Source organism: Gobius niger (assembly GCF_951799975.1).
Source record: "Gobius niger genome assembly, chromosome: 18".
In the NCBI taxonomy this organism is placed as follows: Eukaryota; Metazoa; Chordata; class Actinopteri; order Gobiiformes; family Gobiidae; genus Gobius; species Gobius niger.
Genome location: NC_136869.1, coordinates 7,469,252 through 7,492,231, shown reverse-complemented (window position 1 = coordinate 7,492,231; position 22,980 = coordinate 7,469,252). Strand labels below are relative to the sequence as shown.

The following is a 22,980-nucleotide window of genomic DNA, read 5'->3' as shown; positions in this document are numbered from 1 at the left end:
TTTTCCAAGTACTTTTTTTAAATTCATTTTGGTCACTACTTTTTACATGCATCTGAGTAAATATTTTAAAGTTGAGGTGAGTAAATATTCTGCCCAGTCTAAATACCAAATATGGGCATTTCAGACACATTATTCGGCCGCTTCTGTCTGGGGCTCGGTCGACACCCATTTCCATATCTGCGCCTGTTGCGCCCCCCAGTGGACGCGGCGGGCGCTGCGGCACAGATGAGCCTCCAGTGAGTGGCAGCTCCTCATTACAGCCTCTGTGATAAGAAGATGGAAGGAAATTATCCTGGGGAGATTATGAAAGATTAAAGGACGAGCAATATTATTTCTCAGACTTATCATTTATCATTTATTGCAAAGCGATTTAATAGTATGAGGGCGGGCGTTTGATAATTCATGAAAACGATGAAGCTGAAACATTTATTAGAAAAGACGAGGCCCATCGAACAACACTGGCTCCAAACTTGAATGCATCACGTTGAGATTGTATCATAACACGAGGAGGACGTGGATTCATTAATGTCGTATTAAAACTTGCTTTATTCATTTGATTTACAAGAAGCAACGCGTGACAGCGAGTGCCAAGGTCTCGCGAACAGTCTGTGCAAATAGTGCATTTTACAAAGACACGAGAGAGAACAGTTACAGCCATAAGATCCACGACATCCCATGCTTCACATTTAACAACACACGTTTAACAATGTTCAAGATACAGATCAATCTTTCAGTCACGTGATCATCATATTTTATTACACTCTTGTTTCATAATGGCGTCATAGGTACCAGTAGTGTTTGGGATTTCTTGGTAGCCTATCGGCAAGTTTCCCAACAAAAATCAAAATAAAGCAGGGATTCTCAAAATGGGGGAAATTCAGACATAGTTCTCCAAATAAACAGGCGCCATGCTGACCACTCATGCGGCCGCTAGGTCACTATACTTTGTTTTCCACATAAAAAGTTGCATAATTCACCTTTAAAGGGGTTTGATGCAAGTTGGCCATTTTATGCTCACTACTGCCTCCTCAGGTCTTACTTGTAACTGCAGGTTCTATATTAAACTAAGTATTTAAGGAAAATATTTAGTTTGAACATTTTTAAACTCTCTTTAAAGTGACCATACGGAGTTTAAAATGTTAAAATTATGTATTTTCCTCCCTCTAAATCAGGGGTGTCCAAAGTGCGGCCCGGGGGCCAAATGCGGCCCTCAGACCAATTTTTGGTGGCCCTCTGCCTTCTTGCTGAATCGGGACACATCATCAGAGATAGTCCTTTTTATTTGAAATGTAATAATTCTACACAATTCTAAGCAAACACCTAACCTTTTACTGTGAGACAGAGCTGGCATGAAGGTTTTGAGCAGAAATAAAGGTGTGGGGCGCAATTTAAACCTCTGCTAGTCAAAGGTTTTGCGGCATCTATGGCCCTTCACCCTGTGTACGCTTCAGTATGCGGCCCCCCATGAAAACAGTTTGGACACCCCTGCTCTAAATGTTCTAATGTGTAGAATGAGCTCAGACCTGTTCACCACAACTGCCTCTAAAATCATGAACTGTCACTCAAAAAGGTGTCACTTCGGGCCCGAATTGTCGTCATGCATGAGCTTGATATAGAACTTGCAATAACACATATGACCTGTGGTGGCAGTAGTGAGTATAAAATGACCAACTTGCATCTAGTCTCTATAATGAACCAAACTTTAAATGTTTTGCATCTGAGATGTTCAGGGGTTCTAGAGTTGTTGGTCTGGTGATTTTGAGGTGTTGACCTGGAGAGTTTGGGAACCTGTACATTTGTTTATTTGGCGTTACAGATGTGTAGATGAGATTCAGAATCTCCTTTTCAGGGAAGTACATGCACATACAGGGAGAACAAACAAACTCCACAAGATCCTGCTGCTTAATTTGATTTTGGGTTTTTACCTCTTTGCTTGATTTTTGTGGGTATTGCGGAATTTGGATTCAGGAAATATATTTGAGGAAGGATTTGAGATGATGTAATAGTAGTAGTAGTATGTAACGTGTGTGTTCAAATAACTGTATACTGCAAAAAGTCCGAAATTTCAACAAAATTAGATGCATGTTGGCCATCTTATACTCACTACTGCCACCTCAGGTCATACGTGTTACTGCACCTTCTATATTTATTTTATTATTTTTGAGTGACAGTGCAGGATTTTAGAGGCAGTTGTGGTGAACAGGTCTGGGCTTATTCTACACATTAGGACATGCCTGGAACATGTAGGGGGAGGAAATTACATAAATTTAACATTTTAAACTCCGTATAGTCCCTTTAAATGTCTTCTTAATATGCTTCCTCCATGATCGAAAGTAAAAGCACCATCTTAATCTCCCATAAAGCGACTGGGTCACAAAAAAGTATATTGGACAGATTTCTTGAAACTCATATTAACTAACATGGTGGTCCAAGAATCCAACACCTTCTTGTTATTGGGAGCAAAACTATCCATTCTGCGTTTCTCGGGCTCACTTGTAGATTCCGTAGATCACAACAAATAACAAATCACTTAACTATGGGTGAAATCATAAGCCAACAAGTTAAAATATTCTACATTTTTGCATAATCCTTTAGCTAACAGACACTGGTGTCCGTTTAAACTGATCATATGCGACTTTGTAAACGTTGGAGTCAGAGTCGCTTGTTTTTATGGCGTATCCGTAAGTAAATAAAGATACTCTGAGGAACAGAGGTAGAAAAAACAGCCATCAAACACTCAAAGGCAAGTGAACAGTAACAGGACGTGACCAATCAGGCTCATGCGTTGAGAGGAGTGGGCGGAGTCATGCGTTTAAAATGTCCCAAAAGTAGCACAAAGCCATGCAGGGAATAGACAGTCAAAATACACTGAAAAATGTATGCTAGTGCTAAGTTTTGATTTTTTGATAATTTGCGGTCTCCTAAGTTTAAAAATCAGAATGAGAAACGATTTGATACTATCTTATCTAATAACGTTCATGCTAAGACTTAATGTGGTTGGTTTTTAGCTATTTTAGTCAAGTTTAGGCTTAGTTAGCGTTGTCTGAGCTAGGTTAAAGGCACACTCTGTAACTTTTTGGACTACACTGTTGCCAATCCAATACAAACTCCTAAAAACCAGCTTGGAAATACTATTTTTTACAGTGGGTTATCAAAGAATGGATTTGGATGAGGACCTAACCTTTATTAATCTCAAATATGGCTGCCTTTTGTCAATATCTCCATGGAGACGAGCTGGAGACGCTCCCAGTAAAGTTAGTCAAATGTTAGGAGAGAGGTTTATACAGACGGCAAAATCTAAACTTTCTCTAGTTATTCAAAAACTACTTTAACAAACGCTGAATTATGAATATAGTTTTCTACTAAATAAATATCCGATAAGACAAGAAAGACATGGGGAGGAGCAAAGTGGTTCAACAGCCCATAAATACATAAATAATGGAGAATGCTAACATGATGCTACATGTTAGCATCGTGCCAGTGCTAGCTAGCGTGAGCTACTACTGCCATTTTTTCGCTTCTACTGAACAATATGCTGTGAATAAACATCCATATTGACCCGATTTATACTTCACTTTATTTGTATGTGATAAATAAGTTAATATTTCACCAGAAAATGGCCAAAATGGGTGAAAAACTGTGTTTCCCAGAAGATCCTCTTTCCCCCTCGGCGAAGCCACGCGATGCCGTCTGTCATTTTTATATATTTTCCAACAATAACAATATCTCTAATCAAATAAATGCTTGTATGTATTCTATTTACTGGATAAAAAGTTACAGTGTTGCAGTTTTACAGTTTAAGACTTTCTGATTTCTACACTGAATATTTTATCTATGAAGCCATTTTAGTTCATAGGTGTCTAGGTCTTTAAATCTAAAATAAGTGTCAGAATTTGAAAATGCGGGTTGATATTTTAAGATTCTTTGTAATGGAATTGAAAGAGGCCCAGATCAGGATTAAAGCGGAACAAAACCAGGACAGAGACTGTGCTAAACGGCATTAAAGTGATTAAACAAGTGGAGAGCATAGAAATATATACAGAGAGTGGAGAGTGATTGCCAAAACACATGCAGTGACTGAAAAAAAATAGCTAATAGCGACTTTTCAGAGAATTAAAATATGCAATGATGTGTGGAACAAGTACAATGCAAAATTCAGACACAAAGTAGAAAAAAAAATTACCCAAGATTTAATGACAATGGACGTCAATGACACAGATCATTCCATGTAAACAACGATGATTTCAAAATAAAGGTCTCTTCTCATAATAACATTATCTTAGACGGGAAACATAAAGCAGCTCGTGAAACATGTGAAGCAATGTAAACAGTAGTAAGCATAAATAATGATGCGTTTAAGGATAATCTGATTGTACAGATTTTAATAACACAAGGCATCCCCGACAGAGAAGCAGGTGATGTTTCTGCAAATCAATGGATACAGAATGATAAAGTTTGAGTGATCATAAGTCCTGATCATTGAGACTTCCCACTTTCTTTTATGGTTAAAGACAATGCAGCTTTAAAGGGGCGGTGTTTAACATTTTGGGGGAAGTATTTCATAAACACGACCATCTGTGTCCCAAGATAAGAGGTAAACATGTCCAAATCACATGTTTAACAATTGTAACGTTAGTGCTCGTGAAGCCTCCTGTGGCTATGGCTTGAACTCTGGAGGTTCTTAGCTTTCAAATCACTAGGGCTTGTGTCCTCATGTGCCGCTTAAGGCAACTACATTTCATATATAGGGCCATTTATAACAACAAAACATTGGTTACTTGAGCAAAATTTTGGTTACTATGGCAACTACCATCTATTTCATTATGTACAGACACAGAGTCAATTTTTCACTGTTTTTAGCAGTTTTAGAAACATATTTATCACACACCAATAAGGCCAAGCCAAAATTGGTTCATAATGGATGTTTTTTCACTGCAAATTGTTCAGTAGAAGCGAAGAAAACAGCACTTGTCACTAATGTTAGCTTGTGACATGAAGCTAATGTTAGCTTCCTAGTTAGCATTGTCTGTTTTATAAGTATTTAAAGGCTGTTGAACCACTTTGCTTCTTTCTATGTGTCTGTATCTTTGTTTATTAGATAATATATTCATAATTGAGCATTTGTTAATGTATTTTTCCCCCTTTTTTCCTCCTCTAACTGCCCCAAACATGACCATATGAGAGCAATTCCAAAGATGCTGTCTGTAGGCTATCTATACACCCGATCAGTGATTCGCAGAAACATACCACAGAAAAAAACACACATTTAAATTAAGGAGTGTAGGATGAACAATAGCTTAAATTTCCCACGTTTGGTCTGTCCATGGAACGCAGCGCAGTGTAAACAGAAACTGGTTTGGAGTTAGACTTTTTAGAGCAGGTCACTTCAGGCTTAAATCCACAGTGAGACGAAGGAGAGCAATGTCTTTGGCACTTTGTCGAAACAAAAAATAAAACAAAACAACAAAAAAAGGCTTCAAATTCACTTTTTTAGTGTCAGTCGTTAGGGCTGCGTTCACTGCCCCCACTGTTGCATAGTGTTTCCTTCACTGTTTCTTCCATCAGGCTCCGCAGATGGATTTAACTTTGTTTCCCTTCGAGTTCTTCTCTGTTCATTGGCTTTGGGGAGTCGGATGTGACGCCATCTTGGAGGTTTCACATAGGAAGTGTCAATTTCATGGTGAATAGGGTTGTCACGATAAATACTAGACTTGTCGTTCAATAAATGACAGATAAACAAAACATTCTGGGCTCAATATTTACCGTCAGTACATTTATTTGCATTTTCACCCATTTTTCTAATGTTGTACTTCATTTTTTACCCGAAGTCATTGTGTTCATGTTTAATGCATGATAAGTACTTTTCAAAGAAAGCTTTTCTGTCATTTATTAAGCTTTAGAGTTTGTTTCTGAGGCATAAAAATTCTTCAATAATATCGTTTATTGCGATATTTCCTGCCTCGATAAATCAAACTTCTGATTTCGTTATCGTGACAGGCCTAATGGTGCATATGTATAGTCTTACCAGCAGATCAAAACTAGTTCTACGACAGAGCTATATACTATACTAGTAGCCAGTACCACCGTTGCTGAAATGAAATGTGACGTGGTTTCAATTCGAGAGGTTTTCCTTGACTTATATAATATTATACGCTTAGAAAATCCCGCCTAACACTGCACCAGTGGCACCTTTTACTATTACTACAATCTCCTCTTTTTACAAGGCTTTCGGACGGGAACGAGGGGCGCTGTGGGACGGCCCGTTTCAGCTCCTGCTCTGGTGCAAATCAGAGCAGGAAAATGTGGTTTTGTAGAAATGAAAAGGCACTGGATTTGGCAATTTATTTTCAATATTGATTTCTAACCCACAGTACGGTCGCACTCACTCTTTTGTATAGACCCTTTAATTGTTTGTAAACATTCCAGGTTTAGCTGGAAGGCGGGAAGCTAGAATCCTATCTATTTCCATTGTAGCTGTTGTCATAGTAACGATACAGATGGCATCTCGTCAGGGAAGGGGGCGTGGCTTCGCCGAGGGGGAAAACACAATTTTTCACTCTTTTTAGCCATTTTCTGGTGGAATATGAACTTATTTATCACATAAGTACAGTCAAGTGTAAATCGGGCCCGTATGGATATTTTCTCACAGCAGATTGTTCAGCAGAAGTGAAAAAACGGCAGTTGTAGCTAGCGCTAACTAACCGCTAGCATTAGCCCGATGCTAACATGAAGCATCAAGTTAGCATTCTCCATTATTTATGTATTTATGGGCTGTTGAACCACTTTGCTCCTCTCCATGTCTTTGTATCTTTATTTAGTAGAAAACTTTAATCATAATTCAGCATTTGTTAAAGTAGTTTTTGAATAATTAGAGAAAGTTTAGACTTTTCCCCAAATTGTTTTCCCCTAAACTGTTTTCAAACATGACCATATATGGAGCAATTCCAGAGATGCCGTCTGTATGTAAGCAGTGAAAGGGTCTATATAAGATGCCTCTATTTTACTATTTAATTGTCTGCACATTTCCTGTCTGTTTTGTATGTGTGTTTTCTTGAGGGCTGAATGTAACAGGTGAATGTCTCCATTGTGGCTCAATAAAGGCTTATCTTATCATATCACTTCTGATGTGAGGAGCGGGGGACTTCCTATATGCTCATAACGCTCTGTGCATCGGGCACCAAGTCTCTGAGGGGCGCCAGATTGAGGCCACTGTGATCGAATGGCATTGGGACAGTATTTGCGACGATTGATACAACACATGTAGGAATCGCTTTGCTGCTAATTGGCCACTGATTTCACCTCCAACCTCCAGATGGCGCCACATTGTCTGACCCTCTTGTTTCACTTTCTCGTTTTTTTTTTTTCTTTCTTGCAGCTCAAGTCCAGACCTCCATCGGCACCATGGCCTCCTTGGAGCCGATGGGGGGCAGCAGGTTTTGTTCGGCCAGAAACTGCAGGGGGAATTGCACCGCAAACCCACGGATCTTCTTCAGCTCCTCTCTGGCTCGGGCCGGGTCCTCCTTGTCCAGACCCAGTTTGGACAGGAATCCCTCCAGCTCCGTGATGCTGCGCACGTCACTGGACGGGAGACAGCGGAAAACCTGCAGCGGAAAATAACAACAGGATACAAGTAAATACTGTGTAGATACTGCAAGTGTGATATTGATTCACGAAATGTACGTGATCTAAAAGCCGTTCATGTTTGAAGAAAAATATATGTATGTTCATCAATTATGACCCATGGTAAACAGGTCCTAGGTGAGGAAGCCCCTTATGAGAGACCAACAGGCCTGAGAATCGTGAGGCCGTCCACCACCAGCAGGAGGAGCCATAAGGGGCTGGTGCAATGTGATTTGGGAAACTCCAACAGCTGCCCCCACGACCTGGCAACGGACAAGTGGAAGAAGATGGATGGATGGTTATAGTGCAGAGCTTTTTATTCCTGCAACCCTTGAACGCCTCAGCCTCCGGTGCTGCTTTGCTTTGGAAAAAAAGACCTGACGGCCTCTGTAGATGTTGGATTATTAAAGAAATGGACATTTCATGAGGATTCAGAGCAGGTCGGTCATACGTTTATCAGTTTAGGATTTTTGTGTAAACCTCTGCCATGATGCTAAACTTTTAGCTGCTAGCTATTGCTGTGTCTTCTTCTTCAGACATTTGCGATCCCTGCACGTGTTTGTGTTTACACGGTGCGGGCGTGTGGTGGGGGGTGTCCTGCGAGGCGAGGGAGGTGCAAACGGGGATCGCTTAGAGTGGCTTTAAGATCAGGTCATAAAACCATTGTCGGAGGGTCGCAAGCTTTTCCCTGAAAACATTCCCTTGTATATTTATCAACTAAAGAAGTATAAAAACAGCACAAATCAAAGTGTCAGTCAGTAAAGGTGAATTGTGATTTAAATATTCTTTTTAAACCAGTAACAAACAAAACACACTGTTGCTTTAAAAGGCCCATATTACCCTTTAATCACGCTAAATCGTTCTTTAAAGTCTATCCACACATTCCCTTCATCCTTTCAACTCTCAAAGCCCACAAAGCAGCTATCGAAACACAGCAGAGACACAGAAAGTTGCAGCCGTACCCTCTGGTAGATGGTGGCGTTGCGAGCGCAGGTGGCCATCCAGACCTCTTTATAAAACGTGTCGCTGATCGGGTCCGAGACGTCGATGGTCGGGTCAGCGTTCGCCCCGAGGATCATCCTGAAGAGAAGAACAGCACTACATGAAGCTTTTTGTCCCTTATAGCAGGAATATATCGTAAACATACAGTTCAGCAGAGGTCGGTCGAGTCTTGATAGAGAAAATATACTGAAAGTTATGAATTTAATTGCATCTCCAAGTTTTTAAGGATTTACAATAAAGGCTGCACTATTTTGAGAAAAGTATTGAGGTAAGATTTTGATATTTCAGAAGAATATTTCCCGCCGCACCTGAAGCACTCCAGTCGGATGGACAGGCCGTATTTCCCGGCCTGATACGGCTGCCCGTCCATCACAGAGTCCGTCGTCTCCGAGTCCTCCACGATCACGGCCACCTCGCTGTCCCGTTTACCCAGCATGCTCCTGTCGTTGATGTTCGCAGAGCCTGAACAGCAGCAGGAGAAGAAGAAGAAGGATTATTATTAGTTAGTGAGGCATATAGGAAGAGGACCAGTAGGGGGCACTGTAACATCAATTTAAATCATCCCAAATGTGACAACAGACTTGATCCTTGAAGAGAAACCTGCTGCTCATTGCTGAACCCCTTGATGAACTGGCCCGTCCCATGAAAGCCTATTTTGTATTTGTTTGACTAGGATTCACAGTGAAAGATTCAGATGTTGCGTCTCTGACCGATGATGACGGTGTTGTCGTCGGCGATGAGCATCTTGCTGTGGACGTAGATGAGCTCCGTGACCAGTTTCCCCTCGAGGTCGGCGTGAGTCCTCAGCCCCGCGATGGAGATGTAGTTCATCCACTGGTCTCCCACTGCAAACACACAAATATACAACAATAGATCCTTAAAGCCACGCCGTGTAGAAATTCATCCAATAAATAAAACTGAAATACAACCATTTATTTTATGACCGATGTTTTTATCATTGAAAAATACCTCATGAATGTACAAACAAACAAGTGCTTTTGCTGTGAGCGGCTCAGCTCTACTAAGACATGACTGTGACTTTACCGAGAGCGGGTGCGTCTCCAGCTCGTCTCCATGGAGATGTGACTAAAGTCAGCAGAATTTGAGATTTAAATAGGTTATATTCCCATCCAAATCCAAACCACTTTGAAAACCCACTGCAAAAGTAGTATTTTCTGTGTTGAGCTGGTCATTAGGAGCATGTTTTGGATTGATGGCAAGAGTATAGTCCAAAATGTTACACAGTGTGCCTTTAAACACTGCAGATGAATAGGAAAATATAATAATTTAGAGATATGTTTGAGTGTTGAGTAACTGTTTTGATCCATCTTTCCGTCATGACATAAATGATGAGAATCAAAACATGAAATAATGTGAAAAAGGGATCATTATGAAGAATTAAGTAACAAAACACATCTATTTTATGCATCAAAGTGAAGATTTTAATCCAAAAATGTACTCACAGTGGTACGAGTTACTATTTTTTACTCACATAAGAGTACAAATAATGCTGCAGACGAACTTGCACTGAACTATCAAATGACTAACCAGCTCAAACTGATCATTTTGTCCACATGAGCCTCTGTCCTGTAATATGGGGAAAACCACAGGTCTATTTTTAAAACTCAAAGAAAAACGTGGCCAATAAACCCCAGTTTTTGCCCAAATGTATCGAAACCCTCAAACCAGAGCAGCTGCAGCACATCTGGAGCGGAGCGAGTGGTAAATGTCGAGCCTTTAATGTAAAGTGTAATGTTAGTTTTCCTGGTGGTTACTCACTCTCCTTCCTCAGCTGTGAGATGATCGAGTGGTCTCCTCGGTTCATCGTCCTAAAGAGAAGAAAATGTGCAAAAGGTTAGAATGAATTCCCCTTTGGTCACACTGTGCACGTCTGTGTGTGGTGTTTGCTGAAGGTCGGACAGTGTTTACAAAGGGAGCAGAAGAACAGAGGCATTCAGAGCATTCAAACTTAGATAAACTCAATGTGAAACCATGTGTTTATTGATTTTACACTGTAAAGATGGTGACAGCCCAGTTAGTGGTTTACAGAGCGCAGTAATATTAAAGCCATTTGGTGACGTTAGGTTGGTGTAACTTTATTACACTGCACACCCAAAGTGCCGTGGTGTTGGTGAGTTGGGTGGAGCCTCGTTGCTCATACACAGGTGGGCAGCTGTTTGCAGAGTTGTGGGCGTGGACCATGTAAAGTAAAATGTGCAACAACCCTTTGCAGAATACATGCAATAATCCCTGTATTTACATCACTTACCTGCGTCACTTTATCACTTGCACTATGATGTAAACCTGCACTGCTAACACTGACTTTAACATTCTGTGTTATAGTTAGTGCATTATCCTTGGTAGTCATTGTATATAAGATGCCACTATTTACTATTTAATTGTTTTTTCCTCACATTTTCTGCCTATTTGCACACCCTGTTTTTCTAAGAGCTGAATGTAACAAGCAATTTGTTCCACTGTGAGATCAATAAAGGCTTATCTTATCTTATCTTAGAAGATGTTTAGAGCTTGAACAGTTTTTTCTAAACGTATGAAGATCTATATTGATCGTGTGGATTTATGCTGCGGACTCTTCTTCATAATTAAACAGCCATAACTATTTCTATAATTGGCCAACACGGCCATTGACCAGCACATATTCAATAGGTATATCCTCCAGCCAGGTGTTTCTGACCACCAGCCTGGCTCCACATTATGGAGATGGGTCCCCGAGGGCCGGCCCACACTGGCAGCTCACTGCTCCTCCAGGTCGCCCAAATGCAGAGAACTCATGTCTCTACAGAGATTAATAAAGTATAACTTAACTGTTCCTTTCATTCACATTCATCCTGGGCTTAAGCCATGCCCTGACAGCCAAAGTGGATTAATCTGCTCCATATAGTAAGTACAATTGTCAGGTGTTAAAATGATGAGAAATGTCTGGCCCTCAAAAGTGTAGTTGTTTTGGAAACAAGTCAGTCTATATTAGTTCATGGAAATATGATACATCATAAACATGGCTTGTACCTTCTTAATATGAAAACAGAGCTGAAAAATGCACTACTTACTACCATGTTATTACTGTGCGGTAAAGCAACAAAACATCCAGATTGTAGATCATCCATGAGCACATTTCAAAGTGACACACTGTACTTGAACACACTGGAGAGGTATAGCTAATGAGAGATTAATTTTATCCCCGATCTCTCTCTTTTTTCAAACCAAAAGACGAACTCAACCTTTTTAATTTTCCGCTGTTTCCGCACTGACCTGTAGTTGAAGTGCATGATGGCCTGGATGGCACTTCCTCCTCCGGTGCTGATGTCGCCCTCGAATCCAGGAAGTAGCGGAGTCACAATGTAAACGCGGTACTTGGTCTTTTCCCTGGAATAAACAAACATGGATATTTATATTAAACTAAACTAAACTATATTAACATCTGCGAACTACAATTTGCTTTCAATCAACTTTCTTTATGTGCCTGACCTCTGCTTTACGGGCTTTGCATGTTTTCTTTTTCCAAACAATGAAGGAAGCGTCTAAAGTTTAATTCATTTAATTAGCTGTGATCAAACTCATTCTGTATCTGTACAATATAACACATCAAGGGGGTAAAGGCATTTGGGGAATACTGTTACTAATTAAATTAACCTATCTGTGACTTTTGCAGCCCAAATAACCTAATATTAACCTCTTAACCCCTGCTTTAACTGTTTTATTTAATCCAGTTTGGCTTTACGCAAAACTAAAAGCTTCCTGCCTTTAGAGCTACAGCTGACCTACAAAACTGATCGGAACATTCTAGTTGCATTTTCAAAGCATTTTTGTTGTTTTTTTGCTGTGTTTGGACACTTTTTCATCGCATTTTTGTCAACTTTTTAACGCTCTTTCGTGGCTTTCTTGTTAATTTTCTTTGTTGCTTTTTCATCAGACTTTAGTCGTGTTTTTATTGCTTTTTTGTTGTGTCTTTTCCAGCACGTTTTTGTCGCTCTTTTGCCGCGTTTTTGTCTCATTTTTAAAGTGTTTTTGTCTTTTTTAATTGCATTTTTGACATTTTTTGTTGCATTTTTGTCACTTTTTCATCTAATTTTTGTTGCTATTTCATCACTCTTCAGTCGTGTGTTTTTGTAGCTTTTTTATTGTGTTATTGTCGCTTTTCCAGCAGGTTTTTGTCGATCTTTTTCCACTTTTTAGACAGGGGTTAAGGCGTCCCAATTCTCCATAGGGATTTTAACTTTTACTTCACTAAAAATGCAAAACCTCTTAAAACAACTTTTTATAATTGAGTGATTTCCATGTTTACTTGATATGTTATATACATATTATTAGTCTGTGTTTACCTAAAGCTAATCATTAGAGCACACAAGCAGCACGAGTCATGAGTAAGGTTCACTTCATTGACCCCTAAAGGAAATTGATTGAGAGAGCATGTTTGCAATAAGAGCCTGACATTAGCTCTTGTGCATTAATAATCATCTGTCGGTAAACTCTCGGCACACGTTGTGTTTGTGAGGGAGCAGCCGGTACCTGTACGCTCTGATGATGCGCTCGGCGATGGCGTCTCCGATTCTGTTGAACACGTGTTTGTTGTCTGCGCAGCTGATGAAAAACTGGTTCTGGAGGCGAGAAAACGAGCAAATACTATGTCAACACAACTTTTGACCAGTTCTGTATAAACTATATGCAGTGTCGCTTTAAGGACGAGATAAACATTTTTAGCCTGTGTTGAAGCTGACCTTGTGTATTAAGTGTTGACCATTTAATACAGTGTAAAACAATCCGTACCTCGATGTAGACGAAGTGTTTGCTGTTCTTGATGGCGTGGACATAAGCGTTATGGATGGACTCCTCGTGGTATTTGATCCCAGCCGACCAGTCCGTCGCCGACCGCAGGATCTGAGGGAAGAGGTCAAGATGCAGTGATGAATATTTATACAGAAACCTCTGCTTGAGAAGTCAGCAGCAGGGTTAAAGGGTTTAGAAAGCGCTTTTGCTGGTTTACAAAAGGCACTCAATTCCATCTAGGGTTGGCTCTGAAACTGCCGTAATTCGGACTTGACTGGCGACAGGTGGTGAGATTTTGGTAGCAGGCATTTGGATCAGAGTCGTTCTTTTAGTTTACTGCACACTGGTTTAAGTCCAAAGCATGGAGCTCGTTCTACTCTCTGATTGGATTATTAGTTTAGATAATAAAAAGCAAAAAATGTAAATGCGACTAACTTTTACAGCATGTTCAGAGTGACAGTGGTGCATCTGAAAAAACATACACACAGTCTTAACCTCTTAACCCCCACCTGAACTGAGCACACTTTCTCCAGTTTGGCTTCACCCAAATCTAAAAGCATCAAAATAGCGACGAAAACGAGGATGAAAACCCACAAAACAAAATTACAAATAACGTAACAAAAACTCGACAAAAAAGTGACAAAAACATGTCGGAAAAGCAACAAAAACACAGTGAAAATTTGACAAAAAAGTTACAGTCATTTTTGTTGGTCTTAACTTTCAAATGAGGCATTGCACTGTTCAAGTGTAACTCTCCAAGTTGAGAAGCTTTTAGATTTGGGTAAAGCCGAAATGGAGAAAAATCATTTAAAGGAACAGGCCACCGTTTTTTAGCTTAGACAAGTTGATATGTAACTGTCTGGTCATGTGTGTGCTCAGTCAGGCAAAAAGACCAAAGATGTTGTTAGCATTTAGCCTCTCCTCCACTCCTCTATGGGGCCAAACGGGAGTTAAGTTAGAAGCGACCAAGCTCTTCCATGTTTCCATATTTAAATACAGTTATGTGAGCTAATTGTGTAACTATACCTGGATCGTGTAACTTTTCACATAACTGTATTTAACTAACTTCACCCCAGTTTGGAGCTATAGGAAAATCCTGGGAGAGGCTAAATACTAACAACATCTTCGGTCTTTTTGAATGACTGAGCGTACACACAAAGACCAGACAGGTACATATCAACTCGTCTGAGCTCAGGTAAGAACATATCTCAGTATGGAAAAACGGTGGCCTGTTCCTTTAAGGTGATTGTTAAGAGGTTTAAATGGACATGTCAAGCATAAAGAGCTTAAAAATAGACTTAAAAAGCTTATATTGGTGCCTCAGCTTTGATATTTTACGTTTTATCATTAGAAAATATGAGATCTTGACTGGGGCTCCTCCTGCTGGCAGCTATAGGAATAATCTTATAAAAAAATGGCTTCCATGTTGTAAAAGAAATCGATAATGTTGGATTATGGGCTTCAAAAATGCTATGAGGAAGAACAGGATGAGGCGCTGACACCGTAAAAGAAGAAACGGCTATATTCAACAGCTTCGTCTGAGGATTAGCTCAAAACTGTGTGAATGTCTTTGATGCTACGAAGCTTCAAATCACATAAACTAACCTGCACTTTTGCGTTGACACAGTTGGGCACCTGGTAGCGCTGCTCCCCTGCCGTCGTGTGGGACTTCGGGAGGAGGCACGGATACGACGTCGAGCGGTACTTGGGCTTCACCAACTACACAAGAAACAAACACAATGAGCAATAAAGAACATTTCACAAAAGGCCACAGCAGCTCCATCAGGTCTTCTGTGGGTCAGACCTTAGTGAAGTTCCAGCGCTGGATGAAGTGCCGGGCCACGTCTCGCGCCGCTTTCCCGTGGACCACAGACGAGATGTCGTGCCAGGGCATTCGGGGAGTCGTGTGTCGGTCGATGAAGTCTGGCAGAAACAGGAAACAGAAAAGAAACTGTGAACGTGTGAAATGGATCATGCTAATATTCCTCGGTTTATGCTTTATATAGTGACAGCCCATAATGCAAAGCAGTGGCGTTACCATCGAAGGGCTTGTCCAGCTGTATCCAGTCCTTGTACACAAAGTTACAGTAGTCCTTTCCGTGCCAAAATCTCGTGTTCCCAAACAGCTCCCCGACTCCGGTTTTAAGACTGCTCGTCAAGTGACTTCCTACAATAAAACACAAACAAATGCAGAATCATTACAACCAGGGTTTATACAGACTAATTTAATGCTTTTTAATGCACAAATAATACATTCTAATCCCACATACGCATTAAGATTTGCAATTATTTCATCAGAGGAAAGAACATTTTTTCCAGGTTCTAAAAGGTGATGATGTCACACCTTTACCTGCCCACCTGTATAAATAATATAGGCCTTTAGAGCACTGTGATGCCACCAAAAACTGCAGATGAACATGTTTTGCTTACGCTGTAAAATAATGTGTTGAGCGACGTCAATATTTTCTTCAAATTTTAGATTTAATCCAGTGTTAATTTTGACAACATATTTTATTTTAGTTTTAGTCTTAGTCTTTTGACTAAAATGTAATTTAATTTTAGTCAAGTTTTAGTCTAAAATGATTTTTTCAATTTTAGTCTAGTTTTAGTCGACGAAAACTGCATGTCAATTTAGTCGACTAAATTTAAGACTAATTTAGACGACTTTGCATTTATAATATTCATTATAATCATATTTAATCAAGGTCCTTGACTTCATGGAGCTGCTCCACATGAATAAAGCTCAGACCTGTTCATTTGGCAGAGAATTTAAATGATATGAGGCTCTTTCAGACGCTCAATAGATGATTTTAGTCTCTCCTTTTCATTTCTATTTAGTCTTATTTTAGTCGACTAAAATATCTGGACATTTTAGTCATAGTTTTAGTCTCATGAGAAACTTTTAATTTAGTTTTAGTCCAATTTTAGTCAAAATGTCACTCTTTGACTAAAATTAAGACTAAATATTTTAGTCGACGAAATTGAAACTGATTTAATGCCAGTTTGAATCCAACTTAATGCTTTTTAATTACATTTAAAGGAACAGGCCCCATTTTTACATACTGAGATATTTCTTACCTGAGCTTAGACGAGTTGATGGAGGGTAAAGTTAGAAGCGACCAAGCTCTTCCACGGGCACAAAGACCAGACAGGTACGCATCAACTCGTCTAAGCTCAGGTAAGAACATATCTCAGTGTGGAAAAACGGGGCCTGTTCCTTTAAGACCTTGATTTTGGCACAATTCACTTATGACTTTTAATGCCCCGTAGAAATAGCCTGGTCACCGCTGCGTCGTTTCCATTTCCCACAGCGGCACACAAGCAAACAGGAAGCGGAGTAAACCAATCAGCGTCTGCCGTTGATGCGGTGTTATTAGCGGTTTTGCGCTAATATTTCCGCAGGATTATGAATCACGAAACTCTGCTACTGTCGATGTGTTTTTGGTCATTTACCGCAGATTGGAGACACCTTAATGTACCCATAGGCCACAGGGCTTAAACAGAATTGTAGGACATTGTTGGAACATTTAAGGGGAGGAAATTAGATAATTTTCCCATTCTTAAACTCCGTATAGTCCCTTTCATGACCCTGTACAACATTGCATAATCAGCCAAAACATTATGACCACACGCCTGATACCCAGCTACATACATCACTATGGTCTCAGATTAAACCAACAGTGGATTTCCTTCAGTATCTCGTGACTCACGGTCTGGCTCGGTGTCGGAGTCGCTGTCGTCGCTGTCCCTCTGGGTGAAGCCGTGTTTCTGGAGGTGCCTCTTGATGCTGAACCTGGTCCTCTTCAGTCGGCCCTGGCCCTTCAGTTTGGGCTGGTCCACGGAGTCCACGGTGTAGATGCCTTTGCCGCCGTTCTGAGCAGCAGCGCGGTCGGGGGCGTCTGAGGAGAGCACGCTCGCCGCCGCAACCTGGAGGTCGCACACAGGAAAAGTAAGAGCTCTGTTCCCATTTCTTACATTCTCAAACAACAACAGCGCAAGGAAGTTGAATTTAGTTCCCGAATGTTCCCGACTCGTTTCCAGCTCTTACAAACCCTTATCCATTGTTCCCTTTCACGCATTTTCATCCGCCTTTTCCAACTTCTGGACTGTAAAGCGGCGGCAAACATTACCAACACCAGCAGCACATTCATTTCACAATCAGTGAAAATGGTTCGTAATAAGATGCAGACGGCTAAAGCGGCAAACTGCAAACTATACTTTTCTTAAATTACTGTTTTTACAATATAAACGCTGAACTGCAGCAGTTTTGTGAAGAGGAATGATCCGAGATTCATCCTGATCGTTGTGAGCGTCTTATCTGTAACTACAGGAAAGCATCTTTTGACAACTTTTAGAATGGTTTAGACCAGATATAGATTGGTTTAGACCAGTTTTAGACTAATTTAGATCAGGTCTGGACCGGTTTATGCTTCTTTTGACAACTTTTAGAATGGTTTAGACCAGATATAGATTGGTTTAGACTGGTTTAGACCAGTTTTAGACCAGTTTTAGGCTGATTTAGATCAGGTTTGGACCGGTTTATGCATCTTTTGACAACTTTTAGATTGGTTTAGACCACATATAGATTGGTTTAGACTGGTTTAGACCAGTTTTAGACTAATTTAGATCAGGTTTGGACCGGTTTATGCATCGTTTGACAACTTTTAGAATGGTTTAGACCAGATTTAGATTGGTTTAGACCGGTTTAGACCAGTTTTAGACTAATTTAGATCAGGTTTGGACCGGTTTATGCATCTTTTGACAACTTTTAGAATGGTTTAGACCAGATATAGATTGGTTTAGACCGGTTTAGACCAGTTTTAGACTAATTTAGATCAGGTTTGGACCGGTTTATGCATCATTTGACAACTTTTAGAATGGTTTAGACCAGATATAGATTGGTTTAGACTGGTTTAGACTAGTTTAGACCAGTTTTAGGCTAATTTAGATCAGGTTTGGACCGGTTTATGCATTTGCAATTTTTTTTTAATCGTTGTGGGAGTAACAATAAAGGGTTGAATATATGTTATCACCAATAAAAATATGATAAAATGTTTAACACTGTTTGATCAGACTACATTTTATGACCAATTTAGTCAGGAATGAGAGAAATTCCTCATACATTTCCCTCCCACTGTAGCTGAAGTAAAAACACAGTAAAGTCTGCGATGTCTGACCTGGTCGATGTGAGAGAGGGTGACGCTGCCCACGTCTGTGAGCCTGTGTTCGGTGTCGTCCCAGCGACCGTAGGCCAAATCGATCCCGCCCACGAACGCCACGGACTGGTCGATGACGATGATCTTCTCGTGATGAGCCCAGAGGTAAACGGCGGAGGAGACGTGGTCCGGGTGCCGAATCACCTGAGAGCACGGAGCTTTTAGCCAGTCAAAGATTACAATTCATGCTTATAGATATAACAGAGAGTCTCACCTTGATGTTTGGATGCAGCCTGGCCAGAGTCCTCTTACTGTACTCAGAGTTAATGCCCAGAGCCAGCTCCACCTCTTTGTACAACATCACGAAGACCTTCACGCCTTGTTGCTACAGAGCAGACAAGACCGGTTTGTTTCTTAACTCATTATCAGCTGAATTCAAGACCAAACTTTGTAACTCACAGCTTTCCGTTTGAGGATACAGTCCAGACGCCAGCGGTTGCCCTCGACGACCGGCCTCTTCAGGAAAATCTCTGGACTCAACCTGTGCCAAAGTGGACAGAACTTAACACTTTTATCTGTTATTTTCAGTGCCACGTGCTCCTGGTCTGTCACTGGTACAGTTTTCTGCTCTAAACCTTTATTTGTGTGTATTTTTTTTTTCATTGGACCTCGTGTCTGTAATAAAGTTGGAGTAGGAGAGTGACAGAGAAGAAACATCCTGTAAACCTTTGGGGAAAAAATAATTCACCCCTTTTTGACATTTTCCTCTGCAATAAGATAAGACCTTTTTGTCTCCTTTGAAAGCTCTATACATGAATTTATTAGTAGAAGAAGAAGAAGAATTAGAAGAATTAGTAGGGGGAGGAGAATGAGAAGAAGAATGAGAAGAAGAAGATGGAGAAGAGGTAGGAGAAGAATTAGAAGAAGTAAAAAGAGAAGAAGAATGAGAAGAAGAATGAGAAGAAGAATGAGAAGAAGAATGAGAAGAAGAATGAGAAGAAGAATGAGAAGAAGAATGAGAAGAAGAAGAAGAAGAATGAGAAGAAGAATGAGAAGAAGAAGAAGAAGAAGGAGAAGGAGGAGAAGGAGAAGAAGAAGAAGAAGAAGAAACGAAGGAAGAAGGAAGGAAGAAGGAAGAAGGAAGACGAAGAAGAAGAATGAGAAGAATTCGAACTATAAGAATTCGAATTATAAGAATTAGAATTATAAGAATTCGAATTATAAGAATTCGAATTATAAGAATTAGAATTATAAGAATTAGAATTATAAGAATTCGAATTATAAGAATTAGAAATAGAAGAAGAAGAATTAGAAGAAGAATGAAGAAGGAAGAAAAGAGAAGAAGAAGAAGAAGAAGAAGAAGAAGAAGAAGAAGAAGAAGAAGAAGAAGAAGAAGAAGAAGAAGAAGAAGAAGAAGAAGAAGAAGAAGAAGAAGAAGAAGAAGAAGAAGAAGAAGAAGAAGAAGAAGAAGAAGAAGAAGAAGAAGAAGAAGAAGAAGAAGAAGAAGAAGAAGAAGAAGAAGAAGAAGAAGAAGAAGAAGAAGAACTTTATTTATATTTAGTGATGGAACAAAAACATTTTGGGGGAAAAACCCTGTGCATCTAATTACAAAGACAGTTATCTAGCTTTTCTGTGAAAGGTGGTGTAAAAACACGCCTAATAACTCCAGGAAACTCCTTGAGGAAAGGTGAGTAAAGTGTCTTGCTCAAGGACGGAAGATAAACCCTCAAGATAAACAGATCGAGACACAAACTCGTGCCACGTTACTCGTATAAACCCATTGACTCGTGCTCGTCTTTATCAGAGAATCTAATTGCGTCTTTACTCGGCGGTTTGGCGCGGTTCGGCGCTGACAGACGCCGGGCCTGACGCGCCGCCGCTGAGCCGTCTCTGTTCTTATATAACCGTAGCTCGATCCCGAGTCTGAAACTGATCCGTTTGACCAGAAAACTCCCCTTGAGCTGACCGCAGCCTGCACTCGCTCACTCACCACCAGTCTGTGATGAAGATCTCCTCTTTGGCCTCCTCCATGGCGTCGGCAACGTCCTCCATGTAGGATTTACCGTTCACGTACCTGCGGAGGAAAAGTAATTAAGTTTAAAAAAGGCGTCATACAGATGTGCCGCTTTATAAAGGGCATACTAGTTTCATAAATTGGCGATAAATGACTGCATAACTAATCTGCAAAACACCATAATGTAAAACTACACATGAGCACAGGCTGTGATCTAAAGAAGTGAAACCGAGCACAATTTCAATATTCATTTCCAAGGAAAGTTAGTTTTAAAGGGACTATACAGAGTTTAAAAATGTTAAGTATTTTCCTCCCCCTACATGTTCTCTAAAATCCTGCACTGTCACTCAAAACGGTGATACTTCGGGTCCAAAGTGCCGTCATGCACGAGCTTAATATAGACGCTGCAGTTACATGTATGACCTGAGGTGGCAGTAGTGAGTATAACATGGCCAACTTGTATCTAGCCCCTTTAATTATGTTTTGCACCTAAAGGTTTGATTTTAAGAGTAGCTTAGCTTATCTTTGTTTAATTGCCCGATTTAAAATATTATAGGCAAGATCCTCGATGTAGGAAAGGGGCGTCGAAGTCGTTTGGGTCGAGGGGCGAACTTCAGCCCCCACTGCGGGTTGTGGGCCTCGTATATTGTAAAGGACTGTGGCCTCATAAATAACAGCTTATTGTGCTTCATCAGCCTGTGTCACATGTTTCTCAAAGTGCTATACATAAAGTCATTATCCATTCACTCTACATTTGATGGCAGTAAGTTACTATTGTAGCCACAGCCGCCCTAGGGCAGACTGACCATTCACCACGTGGCTATAATGTGCTGTTTATATCCTGATCTCTTATTATGTCAGTGCCCTCTGTTGGACACGTGTGGAATTCTTTCCTTTTTAAAATTTAAGCTGCCCCCTAGTGGCTGGAGTGAGCAAACTGGTTATTCCTTTAAAAATCCATAACTCCGCACAGAAATGGGCTCGAGACTTACTTTTTATGGTATGGTTGTGTGTTTTAAATTGGACCTCGTGTCTGTAATAAAGTTGGAGTTGGAGAGCGACAGTGAGCAAAACCTTTGGGGGAAAAAAAAATATTAACTAATTATCCTTGCATTATGTGTGTGTCTCTTGTAGCACTCTGAGATTCTCTGAATGAAAAGTGCGTTACAAAGGAAATGTATTATTATTTATTATTATTAAGATAAGACTTTTGTGCTTGGTTGTAATCATCATCAACAGAAAAACATGGAAGTAGCATCGCTATTATCTGCTGAAGCCTCGTAGGAAGTTCCGTGCTGTAATGGACTTCCCATTAAAACCTTTTTGCCTCCTTTAAAAGGCACTATACCGGATTCTACTAGTGATGGAACTTTTTTTTTTATTATTTAAGCTGCCCCCTAGTGGCTGGAGAGAGCAAACTGGTTATTTCTTTAAAAATCCATAACTACGCACAGGAATGGGCTAGAGAATTATTATTATTTTTGGCATGCTCAGGAATTCATGCTCCTCAAAGGGCCACATTAAATCATCTCGCGGGCCAAATGTGGACCTTGACACATGTGATGTGTAGGGGGTGCTCAAAGTACAAATGAATGACACAAGGGGTACGTGAGACTTGAAAGGTTGGGAACCACTGATCTAAAGTAAGACGCTCTTGCACTTTAATATGTAGTTACCGTGTACTTACATGCGTAACAATGATCTTGTTTCCTGTACCTACACATGGAACTTGTGGGCTGTAATCTTAAGTGTTACCGCAATTTCTTCTATTTTACTCTATTAATCCTGTAGCCCTTTCCAAGAACTAGCTTTCCACTTTCTACATTTCTTCATAGGGTTAATGAGCCACATTTAGACACATTTTCTTTGTTTTTGTTCATGTTTCTTGTTTATTGGGTAGTGACAGAGCACATTAAAGTGATAGTCTGTACGTTTAAAGGGGCTAGATGCAAGTTGGCCATTTTATACTCACTACTGCCACCTCAGGTCATACGTGTAACTGCACCTTCTATATTAATATTGTCGGCACTTCAGACCAGAAGTAACACCTTTTTGAGTGACAGAGCAGGATTTTAGAGGCAGTTGTGGTGAACAGGTCTGAGCTCATTTTACACTTTAGGACATGGCTGGAACATGTAGAGGGAGGAAAAGACTTAGTTTTAACATTTTTAAACTTTGTGTATAGTCCCTATAAGTGTGATGATTGTAAAATTACGCATAGATGAACGTCTGCATCTGAAATTTGACACTGTTTGAAAATTTACGAAATGAATAGGATTTAATTGATCAGAAACTGCCATATTGGCTGCAGAGACGTTGCAGTAGTTATGCAGTAGTTGCAAGGAAATTGTATCTTATTGGAACAGTTGTGCTGCAGTTACAGGATTCTTGGAGGGGATGAAT

The 22,980-nt window shown here is 40.2% G+C and overlaps 1 protein-coding gene across 2 annotated transcripts in view; it reads right to left on the bottom strand.

Moving 5' to 3' along the window:
* Positions 1-7,259: 7,259 nt before the first annotated feature.
* Positions 7,260-22,980, bottom strand: part of pld1b (phospholipase D1b) — a 62,096-nt gene continuing 46,375 nt past the window's right edge. For both annotated transcript variants that reach the window (XM_079576092.1, XM_079576091.1), the window contains exons 11-26: positions 20,554-20,637; positions 19,023-19,104; positions 18,838-18,948; positions 18,585-18,767; positions 17,118-17,334; positions 15,446-15,574; positions 15,212-15,330; positions 15,013-15,126; positions 13,408-13,518; positions 13,150-13,238; positions 11,893-12,006; positions 10,402-10,451; positions 9,333-9,467; positions 8,931-9,084; positions 8,583-8,700; positions 7,260-7,601 (exon numbers count right to left, since the gene is read on the bottom strand). In XM_079576092.1, the coding sequence (XP_079432218.1) occupies positions 7,377-7,601; positions 8,583-8,700; positions 8,931-9,084; positions 9,333-9,467; positions 10,402-10,451; positions 11,893-12,006; positions 13,150-13,238; positions 13,408-13,518; positions 15,013-15,126; positions 15,212-15,330; positions 15,446-15,574; positions 17,118-17,334; positions 18,585-18,767; positions 18,838-18,948; positions 19,023-19,104; positions 20,554-20,637 (2,035 nt within the window). In that variant the 3' untranslated portion in view covers positions 7,260-7,376. The remainder of the gene's footprint in view (positions 7,602-8,582; positions 8,701-8,930; positions 9,085-9,332; positions 9,468-10,401; positions 10,452-11,892; positions 12,007-13,149; positions 13,239-13,407; positions 13,519-15,012; positions 15,127-15,211; positions 15,331-15,445; positions 15,575-17,117; positions 17,335-18,584; positions 18,768-18,837; positions 18,949-19,022; positions 19,105-20,553; positions 20,638-22,980) is intronic.